At 37.8% G+C, this 15836-nt stretch overlaps 1 protein-coding gene across 1 annotated transcript in view; it reads left to right on the forward strand.

Moving 5' to 3' along the window:
- LOC126204368 (protein qui-1-like) overlaps nt 1-15836 on the forward strand; it is a 396210-nt gene that overhangs the window by 360721 nt on the left and 19653 nt on the right. Inside the window, exon 21 of the mRNA XM_049938742.1 lies at nt 6590-6691. Coding sequence (XP_049794699.1) covers nt 6590-6691 — 102 coding nt within the window. The remainder of the gene's footprint in view (nt 1-6589; nt 6692-15836) is intronic.

A 15836-nucleotide genomic window follows, 5' to 3' on the forward strand; every position in this document is an offset into this window, starting at 1 on the left:
GATGACCACTGCAGTTAAGTCCCTTAGTGCTCAGAACCATTTGAACCAGCATGTCTATGTAAACAATAGTAAATGCAAGGCTTTAAACTCTGATCTGACAAATCTTTGATTAGTCCATGAAAATGCATACATTTTCTTACTGTTGTTGGGAGCATGATGGTAAGTCTAGCTTGATATGTATTTGTGTATTTTGCTGCAACATGTTAACATTCAGACACTAATTGAAGCACTACATGAATCAATGATAAATCATTAATGTGGATACAGAATGTGGTTTATGTACATTAAGTAACTTGTTTTGTGGTTGCAATCTGTGAATAGTCATTCCTGCTTTTTACCAATCTTCATGTGTTTGTTGAATTGTGCGTCTGAACAGTTGGCTTAACCGTCTTTGGTGGAGCAGCCATGAAATTGTGAAATTTCAATTTATCAATAACTGGAATAGATAGAATTTTATGGTTCAGAATTCACTATGAGGCTTAGAGGACACTGACAAAGTCTGCATAAATGGCATTGTAGAGTAGGAGCCAGTGGAACATGGTGCGACTGCAGAACAAGCTGCTGCATGTTACCTGAAGCTGAAGAAATGTGATTTGGATGGTAGCCTGGCTAGTCAGATCATTGTTTCTTTTTCATTCAATCTGAACTGAATTTATTGGGCATTAGCTTACACTATACAGCCAGTTCATAGTTACACACCTATAGTCTTGCCACAACTGTTAGTGTGTGGTAGGGTGTTTGTGTGTGTACTTTTGTTAGAAAAAGAGCAAGAGCAAGAGCTCAGAAGGTAGTGTGAATACTGTTGTCTCTTGGGTGTGTGTGTGTGCACCAAACATTAGTTGCCTTTCTCTTATTTTCCATATTATTTCATAGTTACACAAAATATATGGGTAGCGATAGAAAATTAGTATTAGAATATTTATTTATTTACATGCAAATTGTTGATAGAATATTCATAATTACAGGTAAACCAATACTGTATAATCATTGTAAAATCAGGTGTTGTAGGACACTTTTGTGCAGTCCATTGTCAGTGGTGTCACCTGCACATACCTGTGGCAACAGTGAATCCTATGTCAAGTGGAAAAGTCTATAATCCTGTGTTGCTAAGAAAGGCATCGCACAGGTTGGCAACTGATGAGCCAGCTTCACAAGTTCATATAAAAAGATTGTAATACTTCTATGTTGTATGGGCACATGAAGAAAAGGTGATCTGCACCTTCTTCTTCTCTACAAGAGAAGAAAGCTGTCTCTACAATATACAGCCGGTGAAGATGTTTATGGAAACTTCTGTGGTTAAATCAGAGAAGCATAGGCACTTAATTTGTGCGAGATTTTGTCTAATATGAGACTTACGGCCGAACTGTTGCGTATTTCTCGTGTTTGTGTTTTGTTGTGGTCACCCATGCCTGTTGCCAGTCTTCTGTCATGCATGTGTGTATGACACATTGGTAATTCTTACATGGGGTTGCAGTGCAGATGGTATGCCCTATCACAGCAGTTTCTTTGGCTGAGTAGTTCACAGCCTCATTGCCAGTGAACCCACATTGTGATATCGCCCAACCAAAATTTATGGAATGACTTTCTCCATGCATCAATTCCAACACTTCGATAATCTTGCATACAATTGGGTTTCTAGTAACATCTGTGCTAAAATTTTTAAGTACTGTTCAAGCAGGTAAAGAGTCAGTGAGTAGGAAATACAAGGATGCTGTAATCAGCAATCAGAAATGTTGTGCTTCTAGTATTGCAACAAGTTCTGCAAATATGATACTTGCCTCCACTGGTGATTTGAATGGCCCAGACTTCTGTAAACATGGTACACAGAACATGCTTCCAACAGAGTCACTGGTTTTTGAGCTGTCAGTGTAGACATATATTGCCTCAGGGTACTGTCTTAAGAACTGTGCCAGAATTTTATTGTTAATGTGAGCCTCATGAATTTCCTAACGTCTGATGGAAAGCTCTGTGTATTAGTAGTTTCTAGAAGTTATAGGTGATCACGATAAACATGATGGTAAACAGAGGATAATGAACATAATGGAAAACAGAGTAAAAATCTGACAACTCAGAAAAACCTGAAGTTGTATGTTTAAGTCCTACAGCTGCGGTAAGAAATGACTTTTGAAAATAAACTGTCCAAATACAAATTAAAGGAAAAGGTTTAAAAACAACACACACAGATCTGACAATGTATCCAGCAACCCAGAATTTACCATTGAATTTTTTTATTCTAACTCAGTACTAATTTTCAAATCATGGGGGGGGGGGGGGGTTTACAAGTACAATTCATTACTGAGGTGAATAGTTTTCAGTATTTTACTCCTTTCCAGTACTGACTGAAGTGATCGTACCTTAATGAACACTGATGGAAGAGAGGGAACTAATGTCAAAGCTTTAATAAATGTTTTGTGACAGTGCATGTTACTTGGAAAGCCTGTTATTCCTGCCCAATGCTAGAAGGAATAATTTGTTGTCAGTTACATTAGCATTTGACAAACATGTTAATCAATTTATATGCATACAATTTGGTGACATATGACAAGTATTTCTCTCTCTCTCTCTCTCTCTCTCTGTGTGTGTGTGTGTGTGTTTGTTGCTTGGGTATGCTTACATATCAGAATATTTAGGATTTTTCTCCCTAGTACAAGTTTTTTAATCTTTTAGTCATTTTATCCACATGCATGCACCTAATCAGATTTTAGGATGAGTACTAAAGACGTTGGTGGCATGCGCTCATCAGTTACATCATTGTGATCAAAAGTTGTATCAGTAAGACAACAAGTGTAAGGCTTGGACAGTTTTTCAGAATGTTAATTCAAATGAACCAACCTTGGAAATCTTACCTCATAAAGGCTAATCTCACATTAGTCAATTAAATGGGTCAACATCTGTCAATTCCTGAAGGAGAATATAATTAACATCACATTCAATAAATTTTGTAGTTCTTGTGTCAGGGGAAAGGAACATCATGGCACTTTCCAGTCTTGTTTTAGCTTTGTATAGAACCTGAGACCATATACATAATCAGTTCATATCATTTGTTATGAAATACTCACTTTATTTAACAAATATATTTATAACAATGAAGTCCCAAAAGAACTAAGATTTAGTTCTGCAAGAGCCTGCTTTCTCTCTTTTTCCAGGAGGGAATGAAAGATGATTAAAATACAAATTTACAAGGACAAACGGTGAGGGGCAGGTCGTCATAAGATTAATGGCGGGCATCCCAGATTTATAATATATACTGAAGAGCCAAAGAAAATGATATACCTTACTAATATTGTGTAGGGCCCCTTTGAGCACACAGAAGTGCCACAACACAATGTGGCATGGATTCTACTAATGACTGAAGTAGTGCTGGGAGGGAATTGACACCACAAATCCTGCAGGTTTGTCCATACATCCATAAGAGTACAATGGGGTGGAGGTTCTTCTGAACAGCACGTTGCAAGGTATCCAAGATATGCTCAAGTATGTTCAGGTCTGGGGAGTTTGGTGGCCAGCGGAGGTGCTTTAACTCAGAAGAATGTTCCTGGAGCCACTCTGTAGCAATTCTGTAAATGTGGGGTGTCGCATTGTCCTGCTGGAATTGCCCAAGTCCGACGAAATGCACAATGGACATGAATGGATACAGGTGATTACAAACATGTCACCTGTCACAGTCACATCTAGACATATCAGGGGTCCCATATCACTCCAATTGCTCATACCCCACACCATTACAGAGCCTTTACCAGCTTGAACCATCCCCTGCTGACATGCAGGGTCCATGAGGTTGTCTCCATACCCGTACGCGTCCATCCTCTCGATACAATTTGAAGACTCGTCCGATTAGCGAACATGTTTCCAGCCATCAACAGACCAACGCCGGTGTTGATGGGCCTCAGCAAGGCATACAGCTTTTGTCGTGCGTTCATCAAGGGTACACGAGTGGCCTTCAGCTCCTAAACCCCATATCATTGATGTTTCATTGAATGGTTCACACGCAGACACTTGTTGATAGCCCAGCATTGAAATCTGCAGCAATTTATAGAAAGTTGCACTTCTGTCACATTGAATGATTCTCATCAGTCGCCATTGGTCCAGTTCTTGCAGGGTCTTCTTCCAGCCACAGTGATGTCAGAGATTTGATGTTTTACTGTATTCCTGATATTCACAGTACACTTGTGAAATGGCCTTACAGGAAAATCCCAAAATCACTACCTCGGAGATGCTGTGTCACATCGCTCATGCATTGTCTTTAGCACCATGTTCAGACTCACTTAATCCTTGATAAACTGCCATTGCAGGAGCAGTAACCGATCCAATAACTGCGCCAGACAGTTGTCTTATACAGGTGTTGCCACCCGCAGCGCTGTATTCTGACTGTATTTGAATACACAGGCCTATACCACTTTCTTTTGCACTTCAGTGTATACAAAACTTGTAGCTCTAGCAATACATTTAAATTATATACAACATGGTTTATGAGTAATTGTTTCAATTTCCTCTTGAATACATGACAATTGTCAAATCCTTTTTTTTACATTCAGTGGGAGCTTATTTTAAAAATCTTATACCAGACTAGATAACTCCTCTTTGTATTACATCAAGGAAAAGCATTTGGTTGTTGATTACAGATGTCATCAGCGAATAAATTTACTGAGTTGTGTCAGTATTCGAAGGATGCTGAATAGGTGCCTAAAGGATGTCCCAATTTGTAACACTACATATCAGCCCCACAACTCGGTGTTTTTATTTTAAAAACATTTTCCACTTTTGTAGCATTTTCCCAGAACATTATAATGCATCATACAAAATCATAGGGTGGAAAAAGATGAAATAGGACAACATTATTATTTCTCTGTCAACATATGGCGAGCAGCATTGATTCTCTGTATCAGTTGCCAACCTGGAAGAATGCTCATCTGAACAGTCACTTATTTTTAGGACCAAATGTATTGTATATGTTCCAAAACAGTTTCATGAGAACATCAAACAGTTGTTTAAAATTCTGATGAACAAAATCTTTGCGATAAATTATTCAGAACAAACACATTGTGAGTGAATCAGAATCGCTGAAAAAACCCTAACAGTGTTCCTACAGTAGTGAAGTAAGCCATTATCAAGTAAAAACTGTTTTGTGGTTGATGCCCTAAGTAGGGACGTGTTAAAAAAATGAACATGGTAAATGTCAACCAGAAATTTATTTAGTGGAAGTAATATGTGAGACAGACAGGGTTATGAATAGAAGAGCTTTCATTTCAAAATTTGAAAACCTGGAATTTATTTAAATATGTGTTACCATAAATAGATTAGCCAATAAAATAATCTGAAGCAATCAGGCCAGCAGACTGCAGTTAATGGAAATCAATTATATAAAAAAAAAGAAATTTCACCATTGGAAGTTAGTTTGACACAAACTTCAATAGAATTAGCAAAAACTTCTATTTCCCCCGGACAAGATGCCAACTTGATAAATGATCATCACAGAGCTCCACTAGTTGTTCGGGACTACAGTCATCTTGAAGGAATTAACTGTAATGAAACATAGATCCCAGTCACAGGATATGACACAATCAGAACTGTATTCAGTATTGCATTATGTTAACGGTAAGCACAATTTGATATGAACTCAGCATTTTAAAATGGTTTGCTAAAAGGAGAAATAAACAGGGAACAGCCTGGAGGATTTCATGATGACACCAGGGGAATATGCAAACTCTTTAAAATTTTTCATAGATTTACAAGTTATTAGAATGATCAGTTCAAACATGAACGGTTTGATTTCAGATTAATCAAAATCAGCACAGTTTTGTGTTTTTATTATCACGTTAGTAACATATTGGTTATATGATAGTTTCTAATTGTTTTGTATCTCTATTAAGTACTTATTGGTGGAGCCAAAAACAGCATCCTCAATGACGTGTCGATTGTAGAGTGAATTCAAGAATATAATGGGAGGTATTGGGCAACATTTCAAAATATTGATCAAAGGTGACGAAAATGGTTCATGTCTCATCAGTCGGAAGTCTTATGCAGAATGTATACTCTGTCAATTTAATATGGCAGAGACAAACCTGAATATGGGTTGCACTTTTTCATTTTACATGTGAACTTGGCATCTGTCTCAATTGTGCCTTTTAATGTACTCGTATTACAGACACCATCACATTTTGTGTAATTGTCAATTGTTTATATTAAATTACAATATCATTTCTACCATGAAATTAGGAATGGAAAATTTTACATTGTTTATAGTATATGTGATAAGTAATGAGCTGAGTATATTTTAATAAAACCGTATAATCAAGTCTCCATATGAACTATTGTATATTTACTGAATTTCAATAGACTTAAAAAAAGATCACTACCCTGTAGCTCCCTTTTCTACCCATGTTCAAACTGCCTGCTTATTGGTTATTGTCTGTTTTTGAGTTGAGAATTCATTGTACTTAGTTATTCTATGTTTTTGAGTTGAAAGTGCATAAGCAACATCTGAAAACATTGATGTGTACATATAGTAAAAATGTAAGATGATTACTTGTGACTAACAGTACACATAACATTAAGAATTGTACAGGAAGTTCTTCTTTGTACTTTTTAGTGTGTGGGACCTGAGCAGGCAGCGCTTGCCCAATCTCAGCATTTTGATCAGTTGGAAGCATTGTGGAATAAAAGGTCCCCACCAAGAAGACGTCACAATCAGGTGAGAGAATCTGAGTAATTATTTGAATCAACGAAACTGACAGAAAAGCAGAATTGCAGTCCCTCACATTGAGGTTTTCTCTGAAAACTATCTCCAGACACTAAGGAATGCTCTCTGTTTAATCTCTTCAGCCTTTCTTTGTGTATTCCTAAAAATTTATACATAGCATTCAAGTCGTACTCACAAATGTATCTCTCTGTCTTTTCAACATGCTTTGTGACTAAAGTGCGCGTCATTTATGTTGGCGGCCAAGTTTAGGTTCGTTCTGCGCATCTGACGTCAAAAAATACAGTCAGCCAATGAACAGAGAACGACGTTGCCAGATCTCGACTGCAGAGCAGAGCACGGACGAGTGTCTTCAGTTTTAGAAACGTTCAGTCATAAATAAAGTAACAGAACAAAAGCTATGTCTTGATAGCAGACTTTGTTTTTTGAAAGTTTGGAAAAACCATTCTTTATACCAATTGCTTCATTTTCTGTTAATTAATTAAACCAAACAAGCAATAAGACTCTTAATTCAGGTGATAGCAAGAAAAGGTGTTTGTATCAATTTCACGAACCGCTTTTTCGCAATAAAGAACAGCGGTAATTGTTTATTTTCTATTGTACTTCGACGAAGTCCGAGTTATTCATAGGCATATCAACAGTGTTTGTCAGAATTTTGCGTGAGCTGTTAGAGTCCTTATGGAGAGACATTTAACGACGAGCTGCGCTGGTGTAGCAGTTAAGGCATTGGGTTAGTGAGCGAAAGGTATGGAGTTCAAATCTTGTGCGGTGATTAATATTTTCTTTGTTTAAAAACAATATCGAAGTGTCTTACTTCACGAATTTTATTCGTTTGAATGCAATTTTTTGAAATTTCTAGTGCTTTGTCTCTTCATTAACCCTTTCGCTGCTGCAGTCACGTGCTCCCCGCATTCCGCGCTGTGCGCGATTTTGTCATCACTACACTGCTCGCCTGTGCAGACACATGGTGTTCCCACTGCTTTGACACACTTATCATTCGATTTCACAAAAACTATTTGGCCCAAAAATTAGATTTTTACACATCTTCTTGACTGATACCTTCGTCCCATAAATGACTTAATTTTGTTTCGATGTTCAACCCAGTTATTGTGCAGCATTAAATGTAGTAAACCATTGCACGAAATTTTGAAGAGTTTGCTGAGGTAAAAGTCCATAGTGTATACTTTCCATATGGTCGATTTTAGTTGCCACAATGTTGAGAATGAAATGTGGACAAGGTACCTAAATTTCATATAAAATTTACTGTATAACAATATCTCATTTAATTTAAGTACCACATAGGTGTCGTATGTAATATTGAGACTGTAATAAAAGTTTTATTTACACCGGGCACGTCTGGCTTTATTTTAAAGCACTTCAATCAGTCAAAGGAAGTGGGGGGAAGGTATCAGTCAAGAAGATGTGTAAAAATCTAATTTTTGGGCCAAATAGTTTTTGTGGAATCGAATGATAAGTGTGTCAAAGCAGTCGGAAACACCATGTGTCAGCACAGGCGAGCAGTGCAGTGACAAAATCGCGCACAGCGCGGAATGCGGGGAGCACGTCTCTGTAGCAGCGAAAGGGTTAATGCGGCCGTGGTGGCTTTACTTCATTAACTGCGTGCTCCCCCCTAAACGTAAGCTTGCGAACTATACTATACTATGGCGCTGCTTCTCTTGGCGCGTGCGTCGTGTGCAACTGGCACCGCAGCAATCTCCCGCATCTGGGCGGGCATGCGCGAGCCGCCAAAATAAAAGAATTCAACTAAAACTAAAAGCTTTACATATGTCATCAGAAGAGCATTACATTTGAAAGTACAGGATATTCTTACCCCACACTATCCACAACAGTAACACACTACTATCATTCCAGTAATGGTATTTAAAATATTAGGGTGATTTTTACAATATACAAGAGTTTTATGCTATATACTGACACAAATTGCCAGCCAGTTACCCATAGTGATCCTGTATCTTAACTGTGATCTGCAGTGCAACTCATATTAATTTCAATACTTTATTTTAATATGTCTACGATTCTGGGTGTCAGTTTTAATCAACTTTTTACACCATTTGATCCATCATTCTATATTAAACACACATAAGATAGAGAGGGATGGCAGTTATCCATTTATGGAGTTAAAAAGTCCTCAACACACAAATGGTTATCAAAGTTACGGAGATGCCTGTATTCAAGAAAGTAAAATTTTTGAGAGGTAGTAGAATTCATCATTATGTGCTGCAACTGTTGTTTGTTATTGCAACGAAGTAGAATCAAGTTCATCCACTCATTTGGCATATAAATGGCTGCACACAAATCACTGAAATGCTTTTCCACCTTCTCCTCTCTTTCCCTGTTTATCAGAGTTCTTTTCATTTTCTTCAAAAGCCTACATTATTTGTATCCCAAATTTTGTAGAAGACCTTTGCACCAAACTATGATGTCCCTCTCAAACTCCCCAGAAGAATGTGATGTCTGTGGTTAAAATGCTTTTATACTTCCACTCATTCATGTCTGTACCACATTTGATCTGATACTGATTTTTTTTTAGCAGCCACATGTACTATTAAATGCTAGATACATTGATATGTCAGTATAGAATTGCCACTGCCATTGAAACAGTTGTGGTGTGATATTCAGTCACTATCATTACGAAATATTCTTACAACTTTTTTAGAAATTAAACATACTGGTTTTCCTCATTTCTCTGTTCTTGAATAGAATACAGATTACAAGTGGCTGAAGGTATCACAAATTAGGATAATGGAAATTCTAAGGTGAAAAAAAAATTAAAAAATTATTAGGAAAGGCCAGGACTCAAAAGCAGGTAAATGATGACACATAAGCAAAAGGTACAATTAATGGTAGACATGCCCCCCCTCCCCCCAACACACACACACGCACAGGGATAGACAGGTGGATGTCCATAAGCAGACTGTGCTGTAGCAACACTGTGGCGTTTGTGTATGAGCAGTTGTCCGGGTAGGCAGATATGTGACAAGAGGAGGAACATATTTCAGCATAAGAGAGGGAGACAGTAGCTCTCAGCAACAGGTGGTGAAATGTATATTCATCATGCTAAGAGCCACACAATTCAAAGAGGAGATTATGTTATTGTTTATAATAATTCCATAAAATGCATGTACGAGACTGGGAACCTTGTCCTCCACAACCTTCTTAACATGATCGAAGAAGACTGACTTAGTCTGCCTGGGAGTGCCACTATCCACCAGAGAACTCATCTACCTCTCACCCTCCCCCCCCTCCCTTTCCTTTGTCCCCCATCTCCTGCCCCTCCTCTCCACAGTCATCATCCCATCTTTGCACCAAGAACTTACCGCTTAACTCAGAAAATTCCTTAATGTCTGGTAATAAAATACAGTAGATCCAAACATGCTCTCTGGATCCCGAAAAGTGCATTAACCTATCCTCAAAAACTAGTCTTTTACAGAAATCTCACTCTTCTTAAAATGACTCACCATCAGCCTCAATCTCAGATTTAACAATACTGACATGTCAAGAACCAACTTTCCTTTATTGTTTCCTGTAGTGGAAGCATTTGTCCTTGAGAATGTTTCATTGACCAATAGCTACAAACAATTTCAAAGTGGTACAAAGACTGACAACTAGCTACAAATTTCAGAAATGTAAAATTGTGCACCTCTCAAAATTAAAAAAAATTGTATCCTGTGACTATAGTGTCAATAAGTCACTATTGGAATCAGTCAACTCATGTAAATATCTGGGTGTAACAAACTGCAGGGATATGAAATGGAACGATCACATAGGCTCAGTCATAAAGTAAGTGACAGACACCCGTTCATTGCCAGGCTATTACAAAAATGCTGTAAGTCTACAAAGAAGACTGCTTACAAAGAACTTGTATGGTCCACTCTAGAATATTGCTCAAGTGTGTCTATGTGTACCAAACAGGACTGTCAAGGGATACTGGACATATACAAAGGAGGGCAGCATGTGTGGTCATGGGAGAACATCATGGACATGTTGGAAAAATTGAACAGGCACTCACACTTACAGGTAGAGGCAAAATATTGTAACCTCCTTTGCATTCTCTATGCTTCTTTAATGGAAACAGGAGAAAGGAACAGATGTGGCTTGTGAATAGAGAATTCAGGTATTAATTTATTTCATGTCTAATATCTAATAGTGAAAGTAATAAATAACTTTGTTTGCTGTAGTTGCAGCATCAGTTGCTAACAATAGATCTGAATGTTGAAATATATATGGATCAAAGGTTTATAGTTCAGTCAGTCTTCAATACAGTGACTATCCCATAGATGATGAAACCTGACCGCTATGAAAATCTGTAAATGTTATTAAATGACGAACACACAAAATGGACACTGTACGTCGATGTCTGAGCTTAAATAGAGCTACTGCTGGAGCTCCGGAGAGGGGGTGCTCACAAATCAGTGGCAGCAGCATAAGCGCTATGGCAGTACCCTTAAGCTGCAGTGGTGGCCGAAGGAAATGCTGTGACGTAACTGACGGTCTACATATTTGAAAGTGTGGCCAACTGTATGGCAGCTAATGCTGCACAAACTACCCGATGAAAGCTTGTCTATAAAGTTTCAGGAACCAGCTTTGAGTGAGGAATCTAGGGATATGTCTGGACCATGAAGACAAGTTTTGTCTAATTATAGGTGCTCAGAGGCATTTAAGCAACCATTTTCCTCACACTCCATATTTGAATGAAACAGGAAGAAGTCCTAGTATCTGGTAGAGTGTGAGTGATTAAAATAATGCCTCAAAAGATAAAAACTATTCTAATTGTTAAGGGGGATGAAAATTGGGATAGATGACTGGAATTTGATAGTAGAAAAAGGAAATGAAGGAAAAATAATAGGAGAATGTGGATTGAGGGGAAAGGAATGAAAGGGAAATAAGGAAAAATAATAGGAGAATGTGGATTGAGGGGAAAGGAATGAAAGGGAAATAATTTGGTGGAACACTGCACAGAAAATTATTTGATCAATACTAACACTTGGTCTAAGAACCATGTAAGTTACTAATATGGACGAGAGCTGGAGACACCAGAAGGTCTCAGACAAGGTAAGAAAGAAATTTCAAAACCAGATATTAAACTAGAAACATTTGCAAGGGCAGACATGAGGTCTGGCCATAATTCACTAGTTATAAACTGCAGATTAAAACTAAATAAACTGCAAAAAGTTTTCAAATTAAATAGATGGGACCTGGATAAACTGAAGGAATCAGAGGTCGTTAAAAAGTTTGAGGCAGCTTTTAACTGACAAAAAGAGAAAATGTAAAAACATAGCAAACAAAGCAGGCAAAAATGTATATGGCATGAGAAGAAATCCAGAGCTATATAAACATACATTACTAGTGGCTATGCAAGGGAAAAGAACTTGAAGATGATGATATAAAAAGCAAAGGGGAAGTAGATGAAGATGAGATGGGAGATATAATACTGTGAAAAGAATTAACTGATCTCTGAAAGCCCTAAGTTGAAACAGGGCCCCTGGAGTAGTCATTGACATAATTTATGTACAGAACATGGAAAAACTGTTAGAAGCTGACCTCAGGGAGGAACAGTTTGAATTCTGGGGAGATACTGAAACACATAAGGCAGTACTGACCTTAAGACGTATCTTTGAAGATATGTTGAAGAAAGCCAAACATGTATGTATAGCATTTGTAGATTTAGAGAAAGTTTTTGAATGTTAAGGGAGCAACCTCTTTGAAATTCTGAAGGTGGCAGAGATGAAATACAGGGAGAGGAAGGGCTATTTACAACTTGTACAGAAATCAGATTGTAGTTATAAGAGTCAAGGAACATGAAAGATAAGCATTAACTGGGAAGGCAGTGAGATATGGTTGCATCCCATCCCCAATGTATTCAGTTTGTACACTGAGGCAGTTGTGAAGGAAACCCAGAAAAAAAATTGGAAAGGAATTTAAAGTTCACAGAGAAGAAATCAATTTTTTTTTAGGATTTCCAGTGACATTGTAATTCTGTCAGGGATGAAAAGACCAATTAGATGGAATGAATAGTATTTTGAAAAGAGGTTATAAGATTAATATCAATAAAAATAAAAGAGGGATAATGGAATGTTCAAATCTCTAAACAATGACACTTATTTCACATCCAACAAAATCATACTTAAAAACTTACAAAATAGACTTCTTCAGTATGCAGACTGAGAGTTATGAGAAGAACTAGTTGGATTTAATAAAGGAAGAGGGACTAGAGATCAAATTAATTACCAACATCCAATGGATTATGGAAAAGGCAAGAGATTCTGGAAAGATATATATTTCAGCTTTATTCGTTATTCTAAAGCCTTTGACTGTGTTCACCATAATAAATCATGGAAAGTACTCAAAAACACGTGAGTATAAGATCACCTCATTGACCTCACATAAAATCTACATCTGACCAAGAAGCCATGGTGAGAACCATATGTGGAGTAACTAAATGGGTCAAGATTCAGAAAGGAGTGCAGCAAGGCTGCATATTGTCATTATTTATTCAGTATATATGCAGAGCACAATATGAGGAATGCCTGGTTACCTGAAGAAGAAACCAGAATTAATATAGTTAGGATGAATATAAGTAACCTTAGATATGGAGATGATTCCATAATGATGGTAAAAAGTGAAGAAGAGTTAAAGATTCTATTACTAAAAGTGAAAGAAGAAAGTGCTGAGGTCTAGTGCTGTATGTCAAGAAAATTAAAATTATGGCAACTACATCTGCCTCTTCATGGCATACAGGAGGAGAAACAATGAATGTGATTTCTATGTTCAATTGTCTCGGCTGCCAGATTTTTGCTGCTGGTGATTGTGGTCACGAAATTGAGAGATACTTGTTGCTGGGTAGAAAGACAACTCCAACCTTACAGTGTTTGAGAAGTAGAGACATAACTTTAACAACAGGGATTGATACAGTAAGGGCTATGGTCTTTCCAGTTGTGATGCAAAGATGTGAGACTGGGCCACAAGAGAGAATGAATGGCATAGAGTAGACACCTTTGAATTGTGGTGCTGGAGGAAACTCCTTAAAGTTCAATGGAACACAGAGATAATGAATACATTAGTATTATAGCAAATAAAACTAGATTCCTCTGTGGAAGATCTTATACTGAAACAAAAACTGATGTGTATTAGAAGCTTTATGAGTAGACATGATTCACTGGAAAAGACATTGATGCTATGGAAGATCAAAGGCACAGGGAGAAGACAGCAGCAAAGGATAAGGTGGGTGGATGGCATCACAGAAATCATGGATTCAAACCTGTGAAGTCTACAGGAGAAAATTCAGGACAGAAGAAATTGGCATGCTTTAGTTCATAGTGTCATGGAGAGGGAATAAAATCACATGTGCAGAGGACATTACAGTGATGAACCAAAACATTATGACCACCTGCTTAACAGCTTGTTTGTCCTTCGTTGGGACAAAATACATCACTGATTCTGCATATGATGTATCTTTCAGTTTGTTGGTAGGTTTGTGGAGGTATGTGGCATTAGATATCTATGCACAGGTAATGTAATTCACTTAAGTAACAGGCCGCTGATTTGTGTACACTTTGATGGCTCCCAGTAGCAAGCCAGATGGGTTCCATAGGATAAATGAAGGGCTTATTTCAATAGTGGTACAAGTCCATTACCCCCACTTTTCTGCCTATAATGCTTCTGAAATTAATGATCCAAACAAACAGAAAGAAAGGTTCATCTCTAGCAAGAAGCGATATGCTTGAATATTTCAGGTATCACAGCTGCAGATTTTTCAGCGCTCATTTAACTTTAGGACTCTGTATTCAATATGAACAAAAGTTGACTTGTACCACTATTGAAATAAGCCCTTCAAATATCAGGTGAATTTGGTCATTGAGACATCAACATGAGTTCACCGTAATACTCTTCAAACCACTGTCGTACGGTTCTGGCTCTGAGACATGGACAATTATACCGCTGAAAAATTACATGGCCATCAGGGAAGACATCAAGCAATGTGATTCACAGTTGTCAAGAGTGTCTTTGATTACTACCACAGGTCTCATGCAAGCACAAGAGAACGTCTTCCATAGAATAATGCTGCTCCCACTAGCTTGTGTCTGTGGAATGCTGCACGTATCAAGGCGCCGTTCATCTTGGTGACGGCTTTTGTGGAGATGACCATCGATATGGTCTGGTGTAGCAAAAATGTGGTTCACTCAAAGAGCTGGCACATTTCTATTGACTGGCAGTTAAATCCTGATGGTTTCGTGTCTGCTGCAATTGTAATGATGTTCCTATGCCCACTGCAATCGTAGCTGATGATGTTGTCGGGTCAATGTGTGAAAACGTAGGAGTAGTGTGCTGTGGAGCTCCATGTTCAACAATGTAAGAATGGTGTGCTCCAACACGCTTATACACACACCACATTATGTTCTTTTGGCAGAGATGCTACAGATCATCATCTATCCTACTTTACAGAGCAAACAAGCATCCGAACCGCATGTTCTGTGTAAAGTCATGGACATCCAACCATTAAGCACCTAGTGGTAGTTTCACTGTTCTTCTACCTCTTTTTGTAGGTGCTCATGACAGTAGTATGTGAATGTTTGACCAGCTTCCCTGCTTTTGAGATACTCGTTCACAGGCTAAGCATAATAATACCCTCCCTTTGTCAAAGTCTTTTTTCTTAATGGATTTCCCCATTTGCGGCCAATAACTTCACTAGGGTGATCCGCTGTCCATGTCTGCTTCACTTACACATTTTTGTTACCACATCATGTGCCCACAATGCCACCATGTGGCATCCAATGTCGGTGGGCAGTGGTCATAATGTTTTGGCTGACCAGTGTACATTAGAAAGTAAGACACTAAAACCAGTAGATGAACTTTTGCTGTTTGGGCAGGATATTAAATGCTGTCTGTCAATAACAAGAAAACTGTTTAAAATGAAGTGGTTTGGTAATATCAAATATAAATTTAAGTGTTGGAAAGTTTTTCTGAAAGTGTTTGTCTACAATTTATACTTGTGTTAAAATGAAATGTGGACTGTAAACAGCTGACAAGAAAAGAAAGTAGCTTTTGAAATGTGATGAATGGTAAAGATTAGATAGATAAACCATGTAAACAATGAGATATGGTCAACACAATTTGACGA

Source organism: Schistocerca nitens, chromosome 9 (genome assembly GCF_023898315.1).
Source record: "Schistocerca nitens isolate TAMUIC-IGC-003100 chromosome 9, iqSchNite1.1, whole genome shotgun sequence".
NCBI classification, from domain to species: domain Eukaryota; kingdom Metazoa; phylum Arthropoda; class Insecta; order Orthoptera; family Acrididae; genus Schistocerca; species Schistocerca nitens.